This window comes from Lynx rufus, unplaced genomic scaffold (assembly GCF_022079265.1).
Source record: "Lynx rufus isolate CCGP_SWC_20201006 ecotype Redwood Valley unplaced genomic scaffold, mLynRuf1.p SCAF_18, whole genome shotgun sequence".
NCBI lineage: Eukaryota > Metazoa > Chordata > Mammalia > Carnivora > Felidae > Lynx > Lynx rufus.
In genome coordinates this window covers 27,531,937-27,555,584 of record NW_025814832.1, presented here as the reverse complement: position 1 = coordinate 27,555,584, position 23,648 = coordinate 27,531,937, and the positions used below count along the sequence as shown (strand labels likewise).

The 23,648-nt window shown below is 53.7% G+C and overlaps 1 protein-coding gene across 2 annotated transcripts in view; it reads left to right on the top strand.

The window, feature by feature from the left end:
* The window catches only part of TNRC6C (trinucleotide repeat containing adaptor 6C), a 99,876-nt gene that overhangs the window by 73,197 nt on the left and 3,031 nt on the right, over nucleotides 1-23,648 (top strand). For both annotated transcript variants that reach the window (XM_047081288.1, XM_047081289.1), the window contains 12 exons: nucleotides 509-658; nucleotides 2,073-2,219; nucleotides 3,769-3,888; nucleotides 7,330-7,413; nucleotides 7,646-7,877; nucleotides 11,011-11,178; nucleotides 12,536-12,727; nucleotides 13,185-13,328; nucleotides 15,554-15,670; nucleotides 17,596-17,790; nucleotides 18,563-18,633; nucleotides 19,082-19,221. In XM_047081288.1, coding sequence (XP_046937244.1) covers nucleotides 509-658; nucleotides 2,073-2,219; nucleotides 3,769-3,888; nucleotides 7,330-7,413; nucleotides 7,646-7,877; nucleotides 11,011-11,178; nucleotides 12,536-12,727; nucleotides 13,185-13,328; nucleotides 15,554-15,670; nucleotides 17,596-17,790; nucleotides 18,563-18,633; nucleotides 19,082-19,221 — 1,760 coding nt within the window. The remainder of the gene's footprint in view (nucleotides 1-508; nucleotides 659-2,072; nucleotides 2,220-3,768; nucleotides 3,889-7,329; nucleotides 7,414-7,645; nucleotides 7,878-11,010; nucleotides 11,179-12,535; nucleotides 12,728-13,184; nucleotides 13,329-15,553; nucleotides 15,671-17,595; nucleotides 17,791-18,562; nucleotides 18,634-19,081; nucleotides 19,222-23,648) is intronic.

Here is a 23,648-nt window from a genome sequence, read left to right as displayed (position 1 = left end):
ACCTTAATAAATATAACAGGGTAAGAGTCTGTTTTGTAACCTACCCTGTTATTGGCTTAAACGGCACAAAATTGCTGTTTGCGGGTCAAAAACAGCTGGGTGTCAGCAGAATCCAACCTAATGCACACCTAGAGTCTTGATGATGACGTCCCGGAAGGAGCGGGTTTACTTGAACACGGTTGTACACTGTTTTCTAAATGAGGCTTTTGCGAATGTTTCCGTCGTCCTCCTGACTCCTGCCCCTGGGCGGGGTCGGTTGTGTATGAGAGCGACATAAGCTACCGTGTGTGCTTGTGGAATGATCGTTAACAATGGAAGCAGCGTCTCAGTCTGGTTTCTCTTTTGCTTTTCCCCTCTTCCTTTGGCCCTTGTTCTCCAGTCTCTTGTTGCCCACACTGTTTTGACCTCCTAATTCTTTACCATCCACATCCCTCTACGCCCTTGGGAAATTGCTTTGTGCCCTGTGGATGGACACTGCACACAGCTCACCCTCTGTTTCTCCCATCAGGACGGCGGCCTGGTGGAAGAGCCCACGACTTCACCATTTTTGCCTTCACCAAGCCTGAAGCTCCCCCTTTCAAACAGTGCACTCCCTAATCAGGCCCTGGGTGGGATTGCCTCAGGGCTGGGCATGCAAAACTTGAATTCTTCTAGACAGGTAAGGCCGTGGGGAGAAAGCCAGCGTGGTCTGTTTCACCTGCCTGTAAAAAAATGTGTTTGAGCCACAAACTGTCCCATTTTTAACGAATACCCATACTTCACGATACAGTCACGTATGAAAAGGTAGCCGAGACGGTCGAAAGATCATCCTGCACGTAATGTGCAGGTGTCAGGAGTGGAGTCCAGCTCTTGGGATTGAACCGTAGTTAGGGAAATGCTTCCAGATTGTATTGTTACATGTAAGTAACACATGGTTCAGTGCCCTTGGTGCTGACCTACCGCTAGACTCCTTCATGGAGCCAGGCGGTGCCGTCCTTTCTCCTGGCCTCAAAACTGGAAATACATTGGTCTGTGAGAAAACACCACCTTTTCCCCTGCTTTGCCCGGAGGTCGAGGTGACATTTCGGTGGCTTCCAGAGAGTCGTGTTGGCATTCTCCCTCTCTGACGCTCAGGGAAGGTGAAAGTCCCTGTCAGGCGTCACAGAAGGGAAGACTGAGAGTTGCGTTGGCTGCTGCTCCCTGGCACTTGTGTCTCCCTGTCCTTCTGGAAGACATGACCTGCTTTCCTGGCTTTCCTAGGACTTCCTTTTCCTGGGTTTCCTCACGCAGGAGGCTGACACGCACCCACCTCCGAGAGCCCTCTCTAGGTAGAGGCTAAGCTGCGTGAGGCGGCCACGTGCGCGCCTGCTGTCCCCGGTGACGGCCAGCGCGCCTCCTGCCACCAGCGTCCCTGTTTGTGTGGTCCTCGCGGCCGACGTCACTGATGCCGGTGGTAGTTCAGTGCAACGCCTGTTTCGGGTGTCCTGCCGTCTGACAAGTGACCACCTGCAGGCGGGGTGATGGGAGTGAGCCCCCCGTGCCTGGCCGCTAACTCACCCCAGAGAAGCAGGAAGTACACCTAAAATGCATTGATTAGATCTCACACGCAGATACCTGCCAGGATCTGGCCTTTCGCTCAGCTTCAGCTTTGGCTGTTGTTGAGATCATACTTGTGTTTCCTGTTTGAAAACGTCGCCGTCTTCGGCCCAGTGATCCCCGCCCTGACGACCCTGCGTCACCACAGGTCTCCCGTGACAGAAGTAGAGCAACCCGGTGGCTCCGCGTGGCTGTGGTTCATAGCACCGTATTATCAGGGTTTGTCTGGACGGGATAGTCCTGTCCAGGGACGTTTTCCGGCTGGCACTGTTGTGTGGCTTCTGCGATTTGGAAACACAGGCAGGCCTCGTGGGCCGATCGGCCGTCGCCTGTAACCAGGCCGAACACAGCTTGCTGTGAAATTCACTTCGGTAGAAGTTCACGGTGCAGGGGGGAGTAGACGCGCTTTGGCTCTCGGGATCAGGCAGGCGGGGCCTCCCCCGGAGCTCCCGTGGCGCCGGCGCCCTAACGCCCCGGTCCCTCCCGTGTCCCTGCAGATCCCGAGTGGCAATCTGGGTATGTTCGGCAGCAGCGGAGCAGCACAAGCCAGGACCATGCAACAGCCGCCGCAGCCGCCCGTGCAGCCTCTGAGCTCCTCCCAGCCCAGCCTCCGCGCTCAAGTGCCTCCGTTTCTATCCCCTCAGGTGGGGCCCGCACCTGTGCTCCGGGCAAGGCCACGCACGCACGCACGCACGCCTGGGCCATAGACATGTCACCGCTGTAGAGTGAGGGCGGGCTCACCCCTGCCCGCCCGACAGGAGGCTGCCAGGGTCACCGGCGTGGCCACCGGAAGCGCCGAGCGGGGGTCCTCCTGTCGTGCCGGCTGGAAAGGCGCCTCCCTCGCTACCAGGCTGCCATTCGTGTCCTGCTCTTGACAGCCGTTCAGACGAGCCCGATGCACTGTCCTAGCTGGGAGAGGAAGGTGACGAGCTGGCACTTGGCTTAGGATGTGAGGGGCCGCGTGGGAGCAGTGAAGGACCGAGTAATGCTTTAGTGGCCGACTGAACGGGATCGTGTGTCAGACCATATACGTCACAGACGTCTTAGTTAAGTCCGTTACTTCATATTAGACCAGGCTTGCCCACAGAGAGTCCTTAAGAATAAAAAAAGAAGTCAAGCAGAATCAGGAAGAGATTGTTACTGCTTTGTGTAGCTCAAAAGCATATGGATTCTTTCATTTTAACGTGGTTTACTTACTGAGTAACATTCCATAATCTTACTCTTTGTACCGAATTTTTCATTACAACGTTTCGGTCTTTTCCCGTGTAAAAATATTCAATAGTAGAGACTGATAATAAGTTATAGAATTAGCTGGAAGTAATTACTTCCCCACAAGTAATTGAACCCACGTTTGTGCCCTGAGCCGAGATGGCTGAAATGCAGGTCGAGTAACACTTAAATTCATTAATCAGGACACGGGGTGAACGGCTCTGACAGAGACCCCAGAGGGCAGAAGCTCGGGCCAGACAGGCGTCTTTTTCTCTCGGGCGGCCGTGCAGGAGGCGGCGGCTCAGGGCTGTGGGGCGGCTCTGCCACGGCCCCTCCCGACGGCACGGAGCCCCACAGCCCCACCTGGGCCCGGGTGGCGGGCAGCAGGCTTCCCACACTCGGCCAAGCGCGTGTCACCACCCACCCCACCCCCCGTGCCCATACATACCGCCTAGTGGCAAACACTGAGATCCCCAGTGCCGGGCCCCGCCTGGTTCCCAGCCGCGGAGGTGCCCGTCCCGTTGAGAAGGGCGGATTGACGGTCCAGGCTCAGGCCGGCAGAGCCGGGGTGGACCACTTCCAGAGCCCATCCGGCGATGAGACCCTCCCTCGGGGTGGCGCGGTGCCCGCCAGTGGGTGTGACTTCTCTGAGATCCCACATCCACGGTCTCCAGTCCTTCAGTCGTGCCCGGCTGTTTTTGTGGTGACGGGACGTGAGATCCGTTTGCAAGGGGGTCCCCCGGAGCCTGAGCAGCTCCACTCGTGACCGCGGCGTTTGGAGGAGGAAGGCTTTCTCTTCTTTGCCTGCCTGCCTCCCTCCCGTGCTTCTTTGCCACAGAAGCACGTTAACTGCAACGGCAAAACGTCTGGGGGTTTGTCGATGGCTTTGGAGTTCATCCCTGAGACAAGTGTCATTAAGTAACCAGTCTGCATCTTGAGAGACCACCTGCGCAGGCACCTGACGCCATCCTTTGTGTCCAACAGGTTCAAGCACAGCTTTTGCAGTTTGCAGCAAAAAACATTGGTCTCAACCCTGCACTATTGACCTCGCCGATCAATCCTCAGCATATGACGATGTTGAACCAGCTCTATCAGCTGCAGCTGGTGAGTGGACAGATCCGTTCAGCTCCTAGAACTAAGGAAGCGTGCGCCCCCGACATTCACGTATCTCTGCCAGCCACACACCCTGACCCGTACAGGTAGTTGGTTCAACGCTTTCTCCATGTCAGGGAAGCCCATTGAGACCCTCCTAAAATTTGTGGACTACTAAAAAAATGAGGAAGTTTTTCACTTACGGGTGTTGTTCCTTAGCTTTGTAAATTCCCTGGTCCCTTCACGGAGTCGTCCAGATCTTACTGTCAGGCATGCCCTCTAACTTGGGGTCTCAACTAGCTTTTCTCATCCAGAGTTGCCCGTCTGGACCACAGAACACAAGAAACGCTTGACGATTTTCTAAATTCTTCAGGATGGTATACGCGAATACTCTTTTGGAAGCATAAAAGAGAAGTTACTTCATGACATACAGTAGAATGCGTTGGAGATTAGGATTTAATTCTCTCTCGAAACCCCTGTTGAGAAGGGTGGATGTAGCCTAATAATTCTGGAAGGCTTTACAGTTCAACATGTCTTAAATTTTTAATTGTCAACAGTCTTTCTACTTTTACTATAAAACGCCAGGTCACGTGTCACGTATGAAGGCATACTGCATTTGTATATGCCCAAAGACCAAGTGTGTTCTTTCTTTCTTTGATATGTTGACACCTGGTTTATTTAGAAGTCTCGTCTAACAGCTTCATCTCCTAGAAAATGACCAGGAATCATGAGGGAAGGAAAAAAGGCCTCCGATAGACAAAAGCATTGATGCGAAACCTTTCCTCCCAGGAGAGCCCTGGGCCCTCTCAGCCCTAAGCCTTTACTGTCTGTTAGACTCGCATCTAGCCAGTTTGAGTGTTGACTTCCCTGTTAGAAGCAGCATGGGATGGGAGGAGACAAGTGCCCCGAGACAAATCGTGGTGTCGGGGAGGACACAGAGAGCTCTGGAAGGGGGGTCGTGACCGTGACAGACTCTCAGAGACAGTTTCTTTGTCCTTAAAATGGGAAACGGGGGCACCTTGCTGCGTGGGGGTGAGGCTTCCCAGGACCCGAAGGCACCAAGGGTGGGTGGTTCAAGCGCACAGGATTAGTGCTTTTACTACCAAGCTGACCTCAGATGACGGAGAAGGAAACAACCATAAAAATCAGGCACACACGTAAGAAGCATATTATTTAGAACTCTTACTATAGAGGAAAATCGCGTTGTGCTCCTTGGTAACACTGAAGACGTGGCTGTATTCTCACATGAGACGTATCTGATTATCGTACTGATGTTCTAGAGTCTCTTATTCATACAGTCATTTTTATTGCCCCTTACGGTGTGAAAGACCTCAAGAAAATCTTTTCTTTTTTCCCATGGAGGCATTTTATTTACACGTATGTATCACATCTCTAGAAACAGAATCCCAGGATCTTCCCTCTGGTGCGTTTTCACCTTGCTTCTCTCTGGTCCACGATGCCCGCTGAGGCGGTCGGCACCGTGACACCAAACCGGCAGGACGGGAGCAGATTGCTTGGCCATCTTTCTAGATGTCTGGGCTGTGTGCATCACGTCTGGTGCTGGTCGCTCCGCCCGGGAGGCTCACAGCACTTTTCCCCACTCTGTGAGCACCAGTGATTTCAAATTGGCCGCCGTCACCGTGCTTCGTCATCACAGTCACACACCACACGGTGACTTTGGAGCAGGGCCTAGCCTGCTAAGCTAGGTGTTTGCCTCTCATTCCGGCGTCATTGGTGCTCTCAAGAGCATCTGCCAGGACATTCACTCACACTGCCGTGAGAGCATGGGAAGATGGCGGAAACTGCAGGAAAATCTTGAATTACGTTTCATGTATTCTGTTTTAAAACCAAGCATGCTGTTTTTAATTTTTTTTTTTTACTAATTTTCTTAAAGTTTATTTATTTTTGAGAGACGGAGGAGCATGAGTGGGGGAGGGGCAGAGAGAGAGGGAGACACAGAGTCTGAAGCAGGTTCCAGGCTCTGAGCCGTCAGCACAGAGCCCGACGCGGGGCTTGAACTCATGAACCGTGAGATCACGACCTGAGCCAAAGTCGGCGCTTAACCAACTGAGCCACCCAGGTCCCCCTTTAATTTTTTTTTTTTTTTTTTTTTCCAAAATAATCATTAAAAAGTTTTGGTGCACTCTGACGTTTTTAGGGCCTTTACAGATTCACTTCAGTGAAGTATTTTATTTCTCTATAATTCACAGATTAAGGAGGCACTTCTAAATATTTTTTAAATTTATTTGTTTTTGAAAGAGAGAGAGAGAAAGAGCATGTGCGTGTGCAAGTGGGGGAGGGCCAGAGGAGGGGGTGGGGGGAGAGACTCCCAGGCAGGACCTGCATTGTCAGTGCTCAGCCTGAGCCACCCAGACACCCCTAGTTTTTCATCTTGCCGTCATTTGTTTTTATTTTTAGTTGGTAGGACTCTAGCAGAAGAATTTTGATCTTGGGGCACCTGGGTGGCTCGGTCAGTTGAGCGTCTGACTCTTGATTTCAGCTCAGGTCATGATCTCACGATTCGTGAGTTCCAAGCCCTATGTCGGGCCCCGGGCTGACAGTGCAGAGCCTGCTTGGGATTCTCCCTCTCCGTCTCTCTGCCCCTCCCCTTCTCTCTCCTTGTCTCTAAAAATAAATAAAGAAACAAGAAGAATTTTGGTCTCTTCATCAACTAAAAACCATTTGCAGACAGACCTCACTGTCTACACTACACAGGGGCAGGGGGTGGGGGGTGGGTACTGGCTGAAGTTCTTTGTAAAACTCCACGCACTGGAAGGATTTGGGGAAGACATTTCTCCTTTTAAAAACGCTCTGCCTCGGGGCACCTGGGTGGCTCAGTCGGTTAAGCGGCCGACTTCGGCTCAGGTCATGATCTCACGGTCCGTGAGTTCAAGCCCCGCGTCGGGCTCTGTGCTGACAGCTCGGAGCCTGGAGCCTGCTTCCGATTCTGCGTCTCCCTCTCTCTCTGCCCCTCCCCTGCTTGCACTCTGTCTCTGTCTCTGTCTCTCTCTTTCTCAAAAATAATTAAACATTAAAAAAAACTTTTAAAAAAGTATATGTAAAAAAATAATAATAAATAAAAATAATCCCATACTAGCGGGTGCACGGGAGGCTCAGTCAGTTAAGCATGTGACTTCGGCTCAGGTCATGATGTTGCAGTTCATGAGTTCAAGCCCTGCGTCAGGGTCTGTGCTGACAGCTCGGAGCCCGGAGCCTGCTTCCGATTCTGTGTCTCCCTCTCTCTAACCCTCCCCCATTCATGATCTGTCTCTTCCTGTCTGAAAAATAAATAAACGTTAAAAACGCTCTGCCTCACAGGAGGCTTAAACCACAGCACGGTCGGGGGACCAAGAATCTTGGCCACTTTCTGCCTTTTTTTCTAAACTAATGCGCAACGGCGGAACCGCTTGTTGACGACTTTCTTACAGGATCTTAACTGTGTTCTCTCGACAGGCATACCAACGTTTACAAATCCAGCAGCAGATGCTACAGGCTCAGCGCAGCGTTTCCGGACCCGTGAGACAACAGGAACAGCAAGTAGGTGCCACCCGGAGGGCACGGCCGGACTCGCGGGCTCCCGTCTTCCCCGATCGGAAGACGCCAGGCGGCCGGCCGTTCCACTGTCGTTGACTTTCCGCCCGCCAGGCCGCCCCTGTTAGCGGTGCCGCGGTCCCCTGGGTTTGGGAGGAGGAGACCGGACGCCCCGGGTCTGTGGACGAGCGAGGGGCGCCACCTGGGGACCCCTTCGAATCCGCGTCTCTGCCACCAGGTCGCGCGCACAATCACTAACCTGCAACAGCAGATCCAGCAGCACCAGCGCCAGCTGGCCCAGGCCCTGCTCGTGAAGCCGCCGCCGCCCCCGCCGCACCTGTCTCTGCACCCCTCTGCAGGCAAATCGGCCATGGACAGCTTCCCCCCTCACCCCCAGGCCCCCGGCCTGCCTGACCTGCAGACCAAAGAGCCGCAGTCTTCACCCGGCACCTTTGCTCCCTACCCTCTCGGTGAGTCCCCGGCGTGGCCGCTCGGCGCCGGGTCCCGGGCCCGCTCGGTGGGGGAGCGGCGCTGGCTGTGCCGCAGAACAAGGTCTCGCCGCGGCCACGGATACCTTTAAGCATAAAATCTTTGAAGGCCGTCCCAGTGGAAGCCCCAGAATTCCCGCACTTCCGCTGTCGAACCAGTTCTATCCCCGGTTTCCTCCTCTTTAGCAGCCGCCATCCTCCACCCTAACCGCAGGGTGAGTTTCTAACAGTTTTGCCAGTAAAGGCGTTTAGGTTTTTACAAATCGGGCACTTCTTGGAAAGCCACGGTTGTCCCTACACGTCCTGTGGTGTAGAAAGGGGTTCGTGTCATCCACCCAATCACCATGCATGTGTTGACCCGTTCGCCTGCGGGAGGCGTGCTCGTGAAACCCACAGGTGAACAGAAGGCAGGGGCCGCCCTCCGGGTCTCACAAGCTAGCCAGGGGGCACAGGTCCCGTAACCGGAGGCCGTACCGAGGAAATGTCGCGGGGAGGCATCTGTCCGTAAATTGATGGCGCATGAAATGTTTGCTAGAAGAAGCCAGAAACTGGTGAAAGCTCTCAGGTTCGTCTGTCAGGTGGCTGTTAGTCTGAGGCTACAGGACAAAGGGAATCAGTAACCCAGGAAATACACATCCGAGCGAGCAAAAGCCAGTTCATGATACTGGATTTGCTCCCGGCCGATGGTGTCCCTTTCCATGACACTACTCTGAAAAGGGCCATAAATCCCAATCGTGTGAGCACTGTCCACTTGACATACGATTGGTGTGGTGCGTCCTTAATATGAAACTGATGAATGCCCACTGTGATCATTCCACCCCTTCCTCACTGTCCCTCGCACGGAGCTGGGTAGTCTGGTAGCCGAGGCCTGGCCCGGGAGCTGGCCCACCCACCACCAGGGCTGGCTCAGCGCTTCTTGTGCGGCTTGCCCAACTGCTCTCTGCCTCAGCTCCTCATCTAAAGTGGGGGATATGGGGGCGCCTGGATGACTCAGTCGGTTAAGTGTCCAACCCCTGATTTCGGCTCAGGTCATGATCTCACAGTTTGTGAGATCCAGCCCCACGTCGGGCTCTGTGCTGACAGTGTGGAGCTTCCTTGGGATTCTCTCTCTCTCTCTCTCTCTCTCTCTCTCTCTCTCTCTGCCCCTCCCACGCTCTCTCTCTCAAAATAAATAAGTAAACTTAAAAAAAGATCCTTTTCCTCCACTCCTCACCCCCAGCACACAGCTGCACACCCCTGCTCTCTCTCAAAAATCAACTTTAAAAAAATAAAGTAGGGATACTTCCCTCCTGGGGTCCTTTAAAGATTAAGTGAGTTAATACATGAAGTTCTCAGGACAGTGCCCAGCATGCAACAAGGCCGTCTGGAATGTGAGCTGGACAGAGGCGCGTCTGGTTCAGGAACTGTTATTTCACAACCAAACTCCACTCTGTCTGGTGTCCCAGGATGCTTCGGCTTCAGCCTCCTAGTGTCCATGTGGCCTCCTGATCTCCTTTTTGGGGAACAAAGTACGTCAATCTTCACTCTTACAGATTCTTTCTCAGGGCAAATGAAAGAATTAGTACAGTGAATCTTCAAAACGAGATGAAAAATGATTTTGATGATACTGTATAAAATTGCCTATCCGGTGGGTTCTTGGCGTTTTTCTTCAGCGGTTGTATTTCCATCCACCTTCCTTCCCCCATCCACAGCGTCTCCTCGCTCCGGTGTTTGCTGACTGCTGGAATCTGTCGTCCACACGGGAAGATCAGGCATAGAGTAACAAAAACTAACCTTCCCGGACGGCGCTTCGGAGGAGGGAGGGCATGTGCTCACCTTGTGGGGAAGAAGAGACCGAGCAGGGTCTCAGCTTGGGTCTCAGAGGAGCGGGGACTTGAGTGATGAGGAAAGGGCGCGTCCCGGGCGGTCATGCTGACTTGTGGGGCGTCCACGAGTGAGCGGGCATCCCCTCAGCCGACCAGATCTGTGCAAAGTGAAGGTGGCCTTCCAGCAGCCTCTGACGCACACAGGGGTTTTGTTCCATCCACGAAGTGTGTGCGTGTGTGTGTGTTAATTGCCAAAATTTCAAAATTGGAGGTTTTTAAATAAAGGTGACTTCTGGCTTCTCTTCAAGTGGCTCCACTGGGTCTGCCCGTCCCATGGCTGCCACTGGCTGGCACCAGCGGCAGGCACTTTAGGCGGGACGAGCCCTGTAGGGTTCGTCACCCTCCCCGGCAGGCCCGCCTCACACCCACCTGGCTCCCGTAGGCATGTGAGTTTGCAGACGCTGATTTCAAGTTAAAACTAGAAGCGTTCGATACCTTGCTTGAGAGTCAAGATACACTTCTGCCTGGTCTGGGAAGGAAACGGTCTATACGTACTGGGATGTGCTTCCGTTGGCTGTCCTCTCCCAGCCGCGCATTCAGTCCAGCCCATAACTGGTGTCCCCATCGGGGGCTCTTCACTGCGGCCTCATTGCCATCCTCCTCACCTCTCTTTATTAACCTGGCACAGCGCGGCCACATCCGACCGCACGTGCTTTTAGCTCTACAGAAAAACCCAGAATCGGCATGCCTTTCCAGCTGGGGGCACGTGGTGGGGGCACGTGGCGGCCCCACACTCTCAAACAGGCCAGGTCCTTAAAGGGAGTTTGGTATTCAATTCCTAAACTCCTGAAGGGCAGACTTTTGTAGAGCAAGGTCACTAAAAGTGGAATTGAATCACCCCTACCAGCCTTGTTCTAGGTGGTCCTTTAGAGCCCCGTCTAGAACTCTGAAAGAGCTGTCCTGATCCGGGGAGCTTCCCTAAGATTGTCCTAATCGTCTGGACGCATCCTGTCTCTCAGTGGGCTCTGAGGAGCTCCAGGACCATGTTTAGCTCTGAAGTGAGCGAAGTGGAAAGAGTCATTGGTCTTACTTAATCAGAGACTATTCGTTTCCACTTCACCTTAATTCAGGAATAATGTTCCTGGAAATAGATGTTGTTAGAAAGACAAATAGCTTTTCTCTCCACCAGCATTAAAAGTTGAAGTATTTGGCTACGAGTTGAGACTCGGATGGGTTCTCCAGGAGAGCGTTAGAAGGTAGTGAAATTTAGAGGAAGAGCAGGCACATCCTAACAGCGTTTTTATTTTTAGCTGGACTGAACCCAAACATGAATGTCAGCAGCATGGACATGACTGGCGGTTTGTCAGTGAAGGACCCGTCTCAGTCCCAGTCCCGCCTCCCTCAGTGGACACACCCCAACCCGATGGACAACCTGCCCGGTGCTGCTCCTCCCCTCGACCAGAACCCCAGCAAGCATGGTACGTCGGAGCCGGTGCCCCCGCCGGCTGTCCGGTTGCAGAGCGTGCTTGTTTTCTAACTCACACTGCAGCTCTTTCCTGAGAATTCCTTTAGAACGGAATACTCTGTCCGTGGGTGCGTAAGACCCCAGCCGGTCTGCAGTCAGGCCTCCTGAAACCCCAACCGCCACCCGCTCGCCACAAACCCAGTTGTTGAAGATGCCCCAGAGCAGTGAGAACATGGACCGTAGCCTAAATATTTGTTTATTTTTATCTGTATCCTTCAGGAAGAAAACTTGTCTATCTCCCGAGAAAAATTTTTTTCAATAAAATAAAACACAGTACTTCCAACTTGACAAACCTCATGGTTCTTAAAGAATTTCAGTCTTGGGGCACCTGGGTGGCTCAGTCGGTGAAGCGTCCGACTTCGGCTCAGGTTATGATCTTATGGTTTGTGAGTTCGAGCCCCGCATCGGGCTCTGTGCTGACAGTTCCTTTGGGTTCTGTGTCTCTCTCTGTCTCTCTGCCCCTCCCCTGCTTGCTCTCTCTCTCCTTCTCTCTCTCTCTCAAAAAAGGAATAAACATTTATAAAAAAAATTTTTTTATAAAGAATTTCGGTCTGGGGGCACCTGGCTGGCTCAGTTGATGGAGCCTACAACTCTTAATTCTTTTTTTTTTTACATTTATTTATTTTTGATAGACAGAGCACAAGAGGGGGAGGGGGAGAGAGAGACAAAGACACAGGATCCGAAGCAGGCTCCAGGCTCCGAGCTGTCAGCACAGAGCCCGACGTGGGGCTCAAACTCCCACACCGCGAGATCATGACCTGAGCCGGAGTCTGATGCTTAACCCACTGAGCCACCCAGGCGCCCCTGGAGCCTACAGCTCTTGATCTCAGGGTTGTGGCTTCAAGCCCCACGGTGGATGTAGAGATTACTTAAAAATAAAATCTTTAGGGGCACCTGTGTGGCGCAGTCGGTTGAGCATCCATCGTCAGCTCAGGTCGTGATCTCATGGTTCGGGAGTTCAAGCCCCACGTTGGGCTCGCTGCTGTCAGCGCAGAGCCCGCTTCAGATCTATCTTCTGTCCCTGTCTCTTTTTGTCCCTCCCCGCCTTGCGCTCTCTCAAAACTAAGTAAAATAAAATAAATTTTTTAAATGATAATTATAAAGTAAAATCTTTAAAAAAACAAAACAATTTCAGTCTTTCACAGACGCACTAACCAAAACAGTCACTTATCCTTAGAGAGCGCTGGACAAATCGAGTGTGCTTGTTCCTGTACCTCTGAAAGGGACAGGGCCCGGCGCCCAGCCGCGAGGGCTCAGAGGCCCAAGAACTCCCTGTTCACTGGGCTCTTTGCTTCCCGCTGTCCTCACAGGTGCTATCCCTGGAGGCCTGAGCATCGGGCCTCCAGCTAAGTCCTCCATTGACGACTCCTATGGCCGGTACGATTTAATCCAGAACAGTGAGTCACCAGCCAGTCCTCCGGTAGCTGTTCCCCATAGCTGGTCACGTGCCAAATCTGACGGTGATAAAATCTCGAATGGCTCCAGCATCAACTGGCCCCCAGGTAAGAGCGCACGAGGCCTGCGTGCAGTGGCAGAGCAGAACTGCGCCAAGCCCCGGGAGAGCGATTCCGCCCCGGAGAAGCCGGGATCTGAGCTAAGAGTCCTGGAGGCGTGAGCTCCTGCTTTGGCTTTTCCACTGGAAATCCAGATTTGGGAAGTGGTTAGCCCCCAGCGCTTTCCTGAAGCCCCTTAGTTCAGTGGAAGGAGGATGGGCGCTGGGTTGCGTCTGGTCAAACGGTTGCTAGACTTTACACCTTCCGAACACTGTCTGAACGGGGCAGCTACGGTACCTGCTTCTAGCTGGTTCCCGAGGATTGATGATTCCCTGAAAGAAAGTCTAGGATGCGTCTCCTGTTTTGACTCATAGATTATAAGAATTTGCATAAATTCTCTTGAGGCGACGTGAAGGTGCTGTGATTCTCACGTGTCTTGATTTCCATTTCGTTTGGCATTTTCCAGAATTCCATCCTGGAGTCCCGTGGAAAGGACTTCAGAACATAGACCCTGAGAACGACCCCGACGTCACTCCTGGAAGTGTCCCCACCGGGCCCACCATCAATACCACCATACAGGACGTCAACCGCTACCTCCTCAAGAGTGGAGGTGAGGTGTCGGGTGCCGTGCGGGCCGTGAGGCAGGGATGCTGGGAGACGCGTTTATGTGCACTTCTCCCCACCCAGAGGTAGTGCGGAAGGTGAAAATGGAGCCTGATTTCGACCAAGTGGGCTCGCTGGATTTATTAACGCACCGTTTTAGAGCACTATGTCGCGAAATGCCGATATTAAGGATTAAGCCTTTTAGTGAAAAAGTTCCCGCTTAGGATCTATTTAAACTGCAGGTGAATTGACCCCTTACTGCCCTATCTCCGTCCACTTCCTTCCACGAAGTCTGGTAAAAAGACTAAAACCCGCCCCCCAGCACCATGTTCCCAGCAGAACTCAGGATGCTGGATTTTGGCACGCCCTGTGTCAGACGTTAGGATCCAGCAGGAGGAAGTGAGGAGCTGGCTGTGAAGTTCAAATCGTAAGTGTAGCTTCCGGGCGTGGCGCCGAGAAGGGCAGACGGCGCAGCTCCGGTGAAGTCGTGGCGTCACCGTCAGAATGGTGTGTGGGAATAGCTGGGCTGCCGTGGGTGCTCGTCCCCAGTGAGGCCCCTCGGGTCGTTCCCAGAACATTAATTCAGTGTTCTTGCTGTGGGTGAGACTGTGGGAGAGGTGCAGTTCTTTTCAGCGGTTCCTTAAAGTGACGGGCTTCTAGGCGTTTCTGTGGTTTGGGTAGAAAACCAGCAGAAGTTCAGATCCCGCTGTTCAGGGCTGTGCATCCCTCGCGCCTCGATGCAGCTTCTGCTTAGACCCTGCCGTCGGGGACAGAGGAGTGGTACAGGGGACACGAAACGGAGCCTGTGTGAGACGGCAGGGGACAGGGAGAGGCACAAGCCGGAAGTCAGACTCTGCTCTCACAGCTCGTCACCCTGAGCGTGCGGCAGGGCTGTGTCTGAGCGGGAATGGCCATCAGTGTATTTTGAGGCTCGTGGCAGGTGTGAAGAGGGAGCACGGACCCAGGTACTGAAAGACCTCAGAAGGAGTCGAGGTGGCTTGGTGTAGCACAGAGCTTCTGCCAGTGCCCCGTGGGTCCTCCAGTGGTCCATTGGCCTCTGAAAGGCCCTTGGAGCACCGCGGGCGACACGTGAGTGTGACGTGACAAAGGTGCCCTGCAGAAGTAGGTAAATTCTGAGGACGGGGCTAAGCACCCGTCCTCCAGTCCGGAGTGGCTGAGGCGGAGGCAGACAGAGGAAAATCTAGAAGCCCCAGAAGTGTCGGCATCAGGATAAGATGAGAAAACAGAACCTCCAACTCCGGGATAAAGAATCAGGCAGCCGTCCAACCTGGGCACCTCGGAGCTTCCCGTGACGTGACTTTGGGGGGTGACTTCAGGGGGTGGTCAGTGGACGTTTCGAGTCTCAGGCAGCTCCCACCAGGCTCCCCCTGCACGCGCCAGAGGACCCTCTCCCCTGCTCCTGAGCCCCTCGTGGTTTGCTCTTTGGGAGAAGGGAACCTACAGAACTCCTCTGTATGTAAATGGTTTGCATAGTCTGCCGCAGGGGGGACTGCCAGGGCCGGACCTGCTGAGCTAGTTCAGCCGCCACCGCCACCGCCCAGGTGGGGCCCCTGGCCAGGTCAGCCTGCGGAAGGTTAGGGTTAGGTCAGCCTGCGGAAGGAAATGTGACAAGCTGATTGTGCTCATGTCCCCTCCCTGGTGGTGCTCGGTTGCTCGAGCAGGCATTGTCACACAAGGGCACCCAGCCCTCCAGCTCCCCACACGGCTCTCCACCACACGCCCGTGTCGTGAGGGAGCGGGAGCGGCAGCGGGAGCGGCACGGACGGGAGCCAGAAGACACACGGAGACATTTGGAGTCGGAGCGGAGTGCTGGTCTTTAATGGCCAAATGGATAACCAAGAACTTGGAGGGTTTTCTTAGTTTTGTGGGTATTGTTTGAGGTGTGAACAGCTGGAGACTGCCCGTACTGTTAGTTTTCTCCTACTTGGGGGGGAATCAGTGTGACCCCTTCCCACGCAGGGCGCTGTTCTCGACACCTTGCTGGTGATGCCCTTCTCTCGGGCCCTGACGCCCCGCGTACCCTCCGGAGCGCCCCGGCCTCTCCACGTGGCTGTGGGACCCCACGTGGGGGGCGAGCGTCGGCGGCCTGCCCTGGCCGCGTGTCGCTCACGCTGTCAGCCTCCCACCAAAGCCCCCTTGGGAGACCCCCTCCTGGTTGCTAGCGCTGTCACACCGCTAGGCACCCTCTTAGCACCTCCTCTGCTCCTGCAGGGTCCTCCCCACCGTCATCTCAGAGTGCCGCGCTGCCTTCCTCGAGTGCCTGGCCGCTCAGTGCCTCCGGCTACGGTCGCTCCTTCAGCAGCATCGCGCCGGCGCCTAGCATTGCAGGTACGCTCCCGCTCTCCCCAGGCGGCACCGGCTGGCCCTGCCGTCCCTGCCGTCCGCCCGCTCGCTCCAGACACCCCAGGGCGCGCCCTGGGGTGAGGCCAAAGGCGGGGAAGGCGGGGCCCGGGCACCTCCGCCCCCTTCCGTGTGCGGTGGGCATGGGAACATTGCCTCTGCGGGGTTGTCGCAAAGGGCACGTGGTTGTGGGACGCAGCACACCTGTCACCTGAATGTACCTCCACCCTCCCTCCCCCGCAGCTACGGGACAGGGGGTGCGCGGGGATTAGGGACACACAGGCGCAGCTGCTCAGACTTTGCCGTTACCTTTGCCATCACGGATGGAGGAGACGAGAGCGGGGCCCATAAAGTGCGGCTGCTTCTCGTCACTCGGATAAGTGCAGCGCCTGGATTATTTCTCTGTTACCCTAGACGCTTACGTCTTTGAAGTGAGCAGTTTTCTTCTAGGCTTACAGGAGAATGGAGAATTGTCTGTCATAAAAACCTCAGAAGAATTTGTATCTGAAAACTTTAAGACAAGGCTATAACGAGACCTGGGTACACACGCTCACGGAATGTGTGTCAGGGTTGTAAATAGAAAACTTACATAAGGAAGGTTTATTGCTTATAAGCGTCTTCAAGTACACTTCTGTATTCCTTCAAACCTTGTCGTCCAGACTTAGTTAAACTTACTTAAACCAGCGCCATAGGAATTCTTTTTAGTACTCGTACCTGAGGGAAAAAGTAGTTTTGATATTATTTAGCATTTTTCCCCCTCACTCCGAAGTCCGTTTATTTGTTTTTTCAGTTTTAATCCCAGTGTAACAAACGTACAGTCTTCTCTTAGTTCCCGGTACACAATACAGTGATTCAACATACAGTTTAGCGTCTTGCTGAAAAGCGTCTGGATGACTCTCTTCCTTCTGATGCTTATTCCTTCTGACGTTTACAGAGATGTGTGTAGACCTTTAATGCTTCCAAAATCATGTAGCTGAAGAAAAGGGGCAGAATCAGATCATTTTCCCTGTATGAGGCGGTTTTTAGGGCACTTCTGTTTTTCTCATCAAGGACACCTTTGCTAAGATTAGCGTTTGTTTGTTTGTTTGTTTGTTTGTTTGTTTGTTTGAAGTCGCAGTCAATGCCAGTAGGCAGGGGTGGAGGGGAGCTGCACACACAGTCCATATCGGCCTGGTCACTGCCATGCTGTCCAGGGACCACGGCGACGCGACGACCCTGCCACCAGCACTTCCTGTCCTTGCCACACTGGGCGAGTGAGGCAGGCCCGGCCCTCGTCCAGGTGTCCGCACATCGCAGCCGAGCCCTGGGTGCGGGAGAAGCTGGGGCCGGGAGTCGCTGCCAGTTTGGGTTTTTCTCCCAAAGAGCCTTAAAACACCCTTCCCCCAGCTGAGGTTCCAAGATGCCGAACACTCGGCCGCCAGCACCCGGGGGCCACAAGCATCCGTGTGCGCAGTGCGGCCCTGCCAGAGGGTCTCAAAGCTGTGGGCGGCCAGGGCAGAGCCCTGGCAAGGGCGGTGCCCAAAGACGTAGCTTGAAGGGTCTACAGGTCAGGCTTTCGACCTCACTTAGTTTGTCACGTTACCAGCTCGTCCCAGTGGAATATGTTGGTAAATCAGCTTTAACATTGAACTACAAAAATGCCATTTTTTGGTGGCAAATCTGGTTCTGGCACATTCTGCGAATTAGTGTAGAACCGGCAGGGTCTCTGCTGGGCGCAGGCCGCCTGTGTTTCCGGGCAGAGATTCAAGAGCGAGCACACCCCGTGGTTCTCGGGTGGGGGTGCCTTGACTCGCTGTTCCTTGCTCATGGTGCTTCTGCCGGCACCGGAGAGCACTTCGTGCGGTGCCCCACACCCTACGGTGACTTTTCTTCTGTCTCAAGAACGCCTGTGCTCCGTCTCTCTGCCTTTCTAGGTAAACTGTCAGACATTAAATCGACGTGGTCCTCTGGCCCTGCCTCCCACACGCAAGCCTCTCTGTCTCACGAACTGTGGAAGGTGCCCAGAAACACTACTGCACCCACGAGGCCGCCTCCAGGGTTAACCAATCCCAAGCCTTCCTCCACCTGGGGAGCCAGCCCCCTCGGCTGGACCAGCTCTTACTCCTCGGGTACGAATCCGTCCTCTGTGCAAGTGGGGTGGGGGTGGGGGAGCACGGGGGCTGTGCACCTGCTCCACTTACCCTTCAGGGAACGTGCCTGTCGCGTTGTCCCGGGACCCCTTCACAGGGACTGCTGTGACCCCGCCCCCCAGGTCCCAGGGCGGGCTGCGGAGGAGGCGCCCCAGACTCTTGGGGCGTGTCTGGGCCCAGCACTCCGGCTACCCTGGTGTTCGGCGTCTGCCCTGGGCCCCGGCGGTCACGGCGCCCCTCGAGGGGCCTCGCTGGGCCCGGGAGGAAGCCCGTTCGTGCACAAGGGGCTCCGTTGCCACTTGCATATTTGCTTCTCCACAATATCTCTCTGGGGCAGATGGCCCCCAGCGTGAGGCAGCTCCTGTATCCTGATGTGCCCTCCACCAGCTGTGCGGATGGGAGAAACGCGTGCACTGGGAGTTTAAGAAGCTGAGATTAGAACCCACCGCAGATAGTTTGGCAATGGCTGTCGGCCCCTTGAGAGCAGCCCGGTGGGTCTGCGGTACTAACAAGGGGGATTTCAGAGCGTTGATTCCAAGGAGCATGGGGGCCGAGGAGGAGTCCCTCGTCACACCTGCCCCCAGGAGTCTGCAGGGATCGTGGGCTTGGGTTCCTCAGAGCCAAACGACGGCGTGGGTTTTCAAAGGTTGAGAAAGGCTTAGAGCACGCGGCGGCGCTCTGGGCCACCAAGTGTTGGCGAGATGAGAAGCCGCCGGAGGCCGTGCTGACTGCTGTTCCCTGGCTCGCGCAGGTTCCGCGTGGAGCACCGACACCTCAGGAAGGACAAGCAGCTGGCTCGTTCTCCGCAACCTCACGCCCCAGGTACAGGCGCCTGCCGTGGGGGTCACCGTGCGGGGACCCCGCCGCCTGCCGGTCTCTGTGCCGGGGGCCCTCGTGTTCCTGGTGAATTGCGTATTTTTTAGGCTTGCCTTTAATTACAGCCCCTCGAGAGCGATTTGTCCTGTGCTCACCTTTTCTGGGGTCAGGGGCCACAAGGCCACCAGGACCACGGGCTCTGTGCGATGTGCCCTGGCTGGGGGTGGGCGGGGAGGCCAGAACCAAAATGGGGTCTTTTCTTTCTCCTGATTTACTTAACTTATATTGAAGATTACACGGTAAGTTACAAGGCATAAAAGGTAAAACCATAAAGTCGTATGGGACAGACATTCGCCCAGTGCTTAGTACACAGGGTGACGTACATTTCCTTTGAAGAATGTCACGGAAGAAGCCCCAGGAAGCTCGTTACTGCCCCCTTTGCTTCCTCAATCAGATCGACGGCTCTACCCTACGGACGCTGTGTTTGCAGCACGGGCCTCTCGTCACATTCCACCTGAACCTGACCCAAGGCAACGCCGTGGTCCGCTACAGCTCCAAGGAGGAAGCCGCCAAGGCCCAGAAGTCCCTGCACATGTACGTCTCTCGGCCGCCGCTCGGCTGCCCAGTGGCTGCGGCCCCGGCAGCGCTGGGTTTGGGAGTCGTAGGTGTGTCTGGGGCTGCTGTGACAAAGCACGTGGGCACAGACGTCGATCGCCCCGGTTCTATGGAGCACCCACACCTCAGGAAGGTGTCGCAGGCTCCGTTCCTTCCGAGGCTCCTCTCTTCGGCCTGCAGACGGCTGCCTTGTCCCCGTGTCCTCACGTGGTCGCCTCTGAGTCTGAGCGTGTGTGTCCTGATTGCCCGTTCTTAGAAGGACACAGTCATAGTGGATTAGGCCCCATTTTCATCCCCACTTTATTTTTTTCTTTTAATTTTATCTTCAGTGTCTTTACTTTTGAAGGAGAGAGAGAGAGACAGAGCATGAGCGGGGGAGGAGCAGAGAGAGAGGGAGACATGGAATTCGAAGCAGGCTCCAGGCTCTAAGCTGTCAGCACAGAGCCCGAACCCACAAACTGCGAGGTCATGACCTGAGCCGTGGTTGGACGCTTAGCCGACTGAGCCACCCAGGCTCCCCTCATCCCCACTTGCAAGTCCCATCTCCCAATACAGGCCTAGCCAAGGTGCTGGGGGTCAGGGCTCCAACATAGGAATTTGGAGGGCCAGGCCCTAGCAGGTGTCCTATGACACATCTCCTTCTGCTGCGGGGTTGCTGGGTTGCTGTGGCCACACCCTCCACGAGGGAAAGCCCCTCCCCCCCAAGAGAGAGCACGTAGGACACAGAAGGAAACGCTGTCTCCACCGGGTAGCCCCAGGCAGGTGACACGTGCTAGCCGCCACCTCCCTCCCCCAATTACAGGATGCTCCTGATAAGATGCGTGAATGGACCTGCTCAGTGACGTCACTGGAGCTGCAGGGCCCAGAAATTAGTCGTTCCCGTTTTTAGCCCAGGATGTAAGTTAACAGATTCTAGATGGTGCCCAAGTTGAGGGGCACCTTCACGTACCTCCTGAAGAATATGCTGTTACCGACACAGTATCGCTGCTAAAAGTGTCAGATCTGGGGTTGGAAACAGCAGAAGCAAAACGCGAGCTGTGGGCTCTTTCCGGGTGACCTGTGATGCCCCCAGCTGTGCTTTTTCCGTGAAAGCAGCACAGGAAGCCAGGGAGGTGGGCACAGGAAGGCGCGAGGTTGTTCCACTCACGTGACTGCTGTCCTGCTCCTTCTTGTGTTTGTTTTGAGGGTTTTGGTGGCTTTTTCGAGCTATAGTTGGCACACGGCGTTGCGTCCGTTTAAGGTGCGCACGTGTGGATTTAACGCGTTTGTGTCCTGCACGGGTGTGATCGCTGCGCAGCATAGCTCACGCCTCCGCTGGCCCAGAATTACCGTTTCGTGTTTGTCGCGAGCACGTTGCAGCTCTGCCCTCTTAGCAGCTCTGCCGTGTAGAGTGTTGCCAGTTGTCGTCAGCGCGCGGTGTGTTAGGTCCTCAGGACTCACTCCTCTTCTAACCGGAAGTCCGTACCCTTGTGCCAACACCACCCCACTTCCCAGCCCTCGGCGACCACCTGTCTACTCTCTGTGTCTGCAAGCGTGGATCTTTTAGACTCTGCACCCAGGCGAGATCACGCGAGATTTGTCTTTCCCTGACTTCCCTCCCTTAGCGTAAGGCCACCAGCATCCGTGCGTGTTTGTCACAAATGGCGGGGTCTTCTTTCCCCAGCTGAGTGACGTTCTGTGGTGGGGGCAGGGGCTGTAAGCCGTCTCGATCCGTTCATCCGTTGACAGGCACTCAGGTTCTTCCCATGTCTTGGTTACTTTGGACGACACTGCAGGAATGCTTTCCTTCGGATATGTGGCCAGAAGTGAGATTGCTGGATCGTACGATTCTTCCGTCTTTAACTTTCTGAGAAACTCTCTAGCGGCTGGACTAACCCACATTCCCCCAGCAGCACAGAAGGGCTCCCTATTCTCAGCATCCTTACCAACGGTTGTTATCTCTTGTCTCTTTGAGGACAGCCATTCTGACAGGTGTGAGGTGATTTCTCATTGGGCTTTGATTTGCATTTCCCTGATGATGAGTGATGTGAGTATTTTCGTGAATATTTTTCTCCATTCCGTAGAGTGTCTTTTCATTAGATTGACAGTTTCCTTTGCTGTGCAGAAGATTTTTAGTTTGATGCGGTCCTGCTTATTGACTTTTTTCTTTATTGCTTGTGCTTTTTTTTTAAGTTTTGTTTATTTAAGTAATCTCTATACCAACACGGGGCTCAGACTCACAACCTTGAGATCAAGAGTCGCACACGCCACCGACTGAGCCAGCCGGCACCCCATGTGCTTTTAGTGTCATATCAAAAAATCATTGCCAGGGGGGCGCCTGGGTGGCTCACTTGGTTGAGCGTCTGACTCTTGATTTCGGCTCAGGTCGTGATCTCACAGTTTGTGGCCTCGAACCCCGTGTCCAGCTCTGCACTGACAGCACAGAGCCTTCTTGGGATTCTCTCGCCCGCTGTCTCTGCTCCTCTCCCCTGCTTGCAATCTGGCTCTTGCTCACTCTCTCTAAAATTTAAAAAAAAAAAAAAAAAATCATCGCCAAGACCAACGTCAAGGAGCTTTTTCCCTGTGTGTTCTCCCAGGAGTTTTACAGTTCCAGAATCTTACGTTTAAGTCTTGAATCCATTTCAAGTTAATTTTTGTGAGTGGTGTGAGATAGGCGTCCACTTTTCATTGTTCTGCACGTGTTTTCCAGTTTTTCCAGCACATTTGTTGAAGAGACTATCCTTTCCCCTTTCCCCACTGAGTACTCTTGATGCCCTGGCCAAGTACTAATCGATTGTCTACGTGGGGATCTATTTCTGGCTTTCTGTTCTGTCCCACTGGTCTGTGTGTCTGTGTCTGTCTGGGTGGTTGTTGTTGTTGTTGTTGTTGATTGTTTTGGTTTTGTTACCATACTGATTTGAATACCGTAGCTTTGTAGTCTGGTTTGGAATCAGCAAGTGTGATGCCTCCTGCTGTGTTACTCTTTCTCAGAATTGCTTTGGCCATTTGGAGTCTTCCGTGGTTCCATACAAATTTCCATGAAGAATGCCACTGGGGTTTTTATAGGGACTACACTGAAGGTATAGATGGCGTCGAGTCGTCTGGACTTTTAATAGTGTTGATTCTTCTGATGCGTGAACGAACACAGGACGTCCTTCCATTTGTACCTTCTTCGGTTTCTTTACTTAAAATTACTTTCGTTTTCATTGCACGAAAAGTGTTCACTTGCTTGCATCAATTTACTCCTAAGTGTTTTGTTGCTTTTGATGCTGGTGCAAATGAGGTTTTTTATTTCCCTTTCAGGTGTTTCACTTTTAGTGTATACGAATGCACTTGTTTTCTGTTTGTTGGTTGTGTATCCTGCAACTTTACTGAATTCATCAGTAGTTTTTGGGTTGAGCCTTTAGAGTTTTCTCTACGTAAGATCACGTCATCTGCAAATAATGCCACTTTTATCCCTTCCATTCCAGTTTGGATGCCTTTTACTTCTTGGTCTTGCCCGATTACTCTGGCCGAGACTCCCGTCCTATGTTGAAAAGAAGTGGCAAGAGCAGGCATCCTTGTTTTGCTCCTGATCCTAGAGAAGATGCTTCCAGCCTCTCACCGCTGAGTATATTGGCCATGTGTCTGTCTTGTGTGGGTGGCCTTTATTACCCGGAGGCGTGCCCCTTCTGTCCCCTGTCGTGGAGGGTCTTTGTCGTGAAAGGTCGTTGTGTTTGGTCAGATGCCATTTCTGCATCTGCTGAGACGTTCGGATTTTGACCTTTGACTCCGTCAACGTGACGCATCACACTTGTTGATCTGCGGGTGTCGAACCGTCGTTGCATCTCCGGGATAAATCCTACTTAATCACGATGTATGATCCTTTTAATGTGCTGTTGAATTCAGTCTCCTAATATTGTGTTGAGAATGCTTACATCTGTGTTCATCAGGAATACTGTTCTGTAGTTTCTCGCATCCTGGTCTGGTTTTGGTGTCAAGATGACACGGGCCTCATGAAACGAAGGTGAGAGAGTCCCCTTCTCTCGGTTTTTCTGAAGGCGTTTGAGAAGGATCGCTGTTGAATTCTAGGTAGAAATCCCCAGGAAAGCCATGTCGTGGTCCCGGGCTTTTCTGTCCTGGGAGGTCTCTGGTCACTGATTCAGTCTCCTTGCTCATTATCGGTCTGTTGAGACTTTGTTTCCTCACGAGTCAGTCCTGCTAGGTTATCTGTCTCCAGGGATTTGTCCGTCTCTTCTAGGCTGTCCCCGGTTTGTCGGCATGGGATCGTTCCTAGGAGTCTCTCCCGATCCCGTGTGTTTCTGTGGTATCAGTCGTCGTGTCTCCTCTTTCATTTCTGATCTTACGGACTTGAGTCTTTGCGGTTCCGTTTCTTCGTCCGGCTGAAGCTCTGTCAAGTTTTGTATCTTCCCAAAAGACCAGCTCTT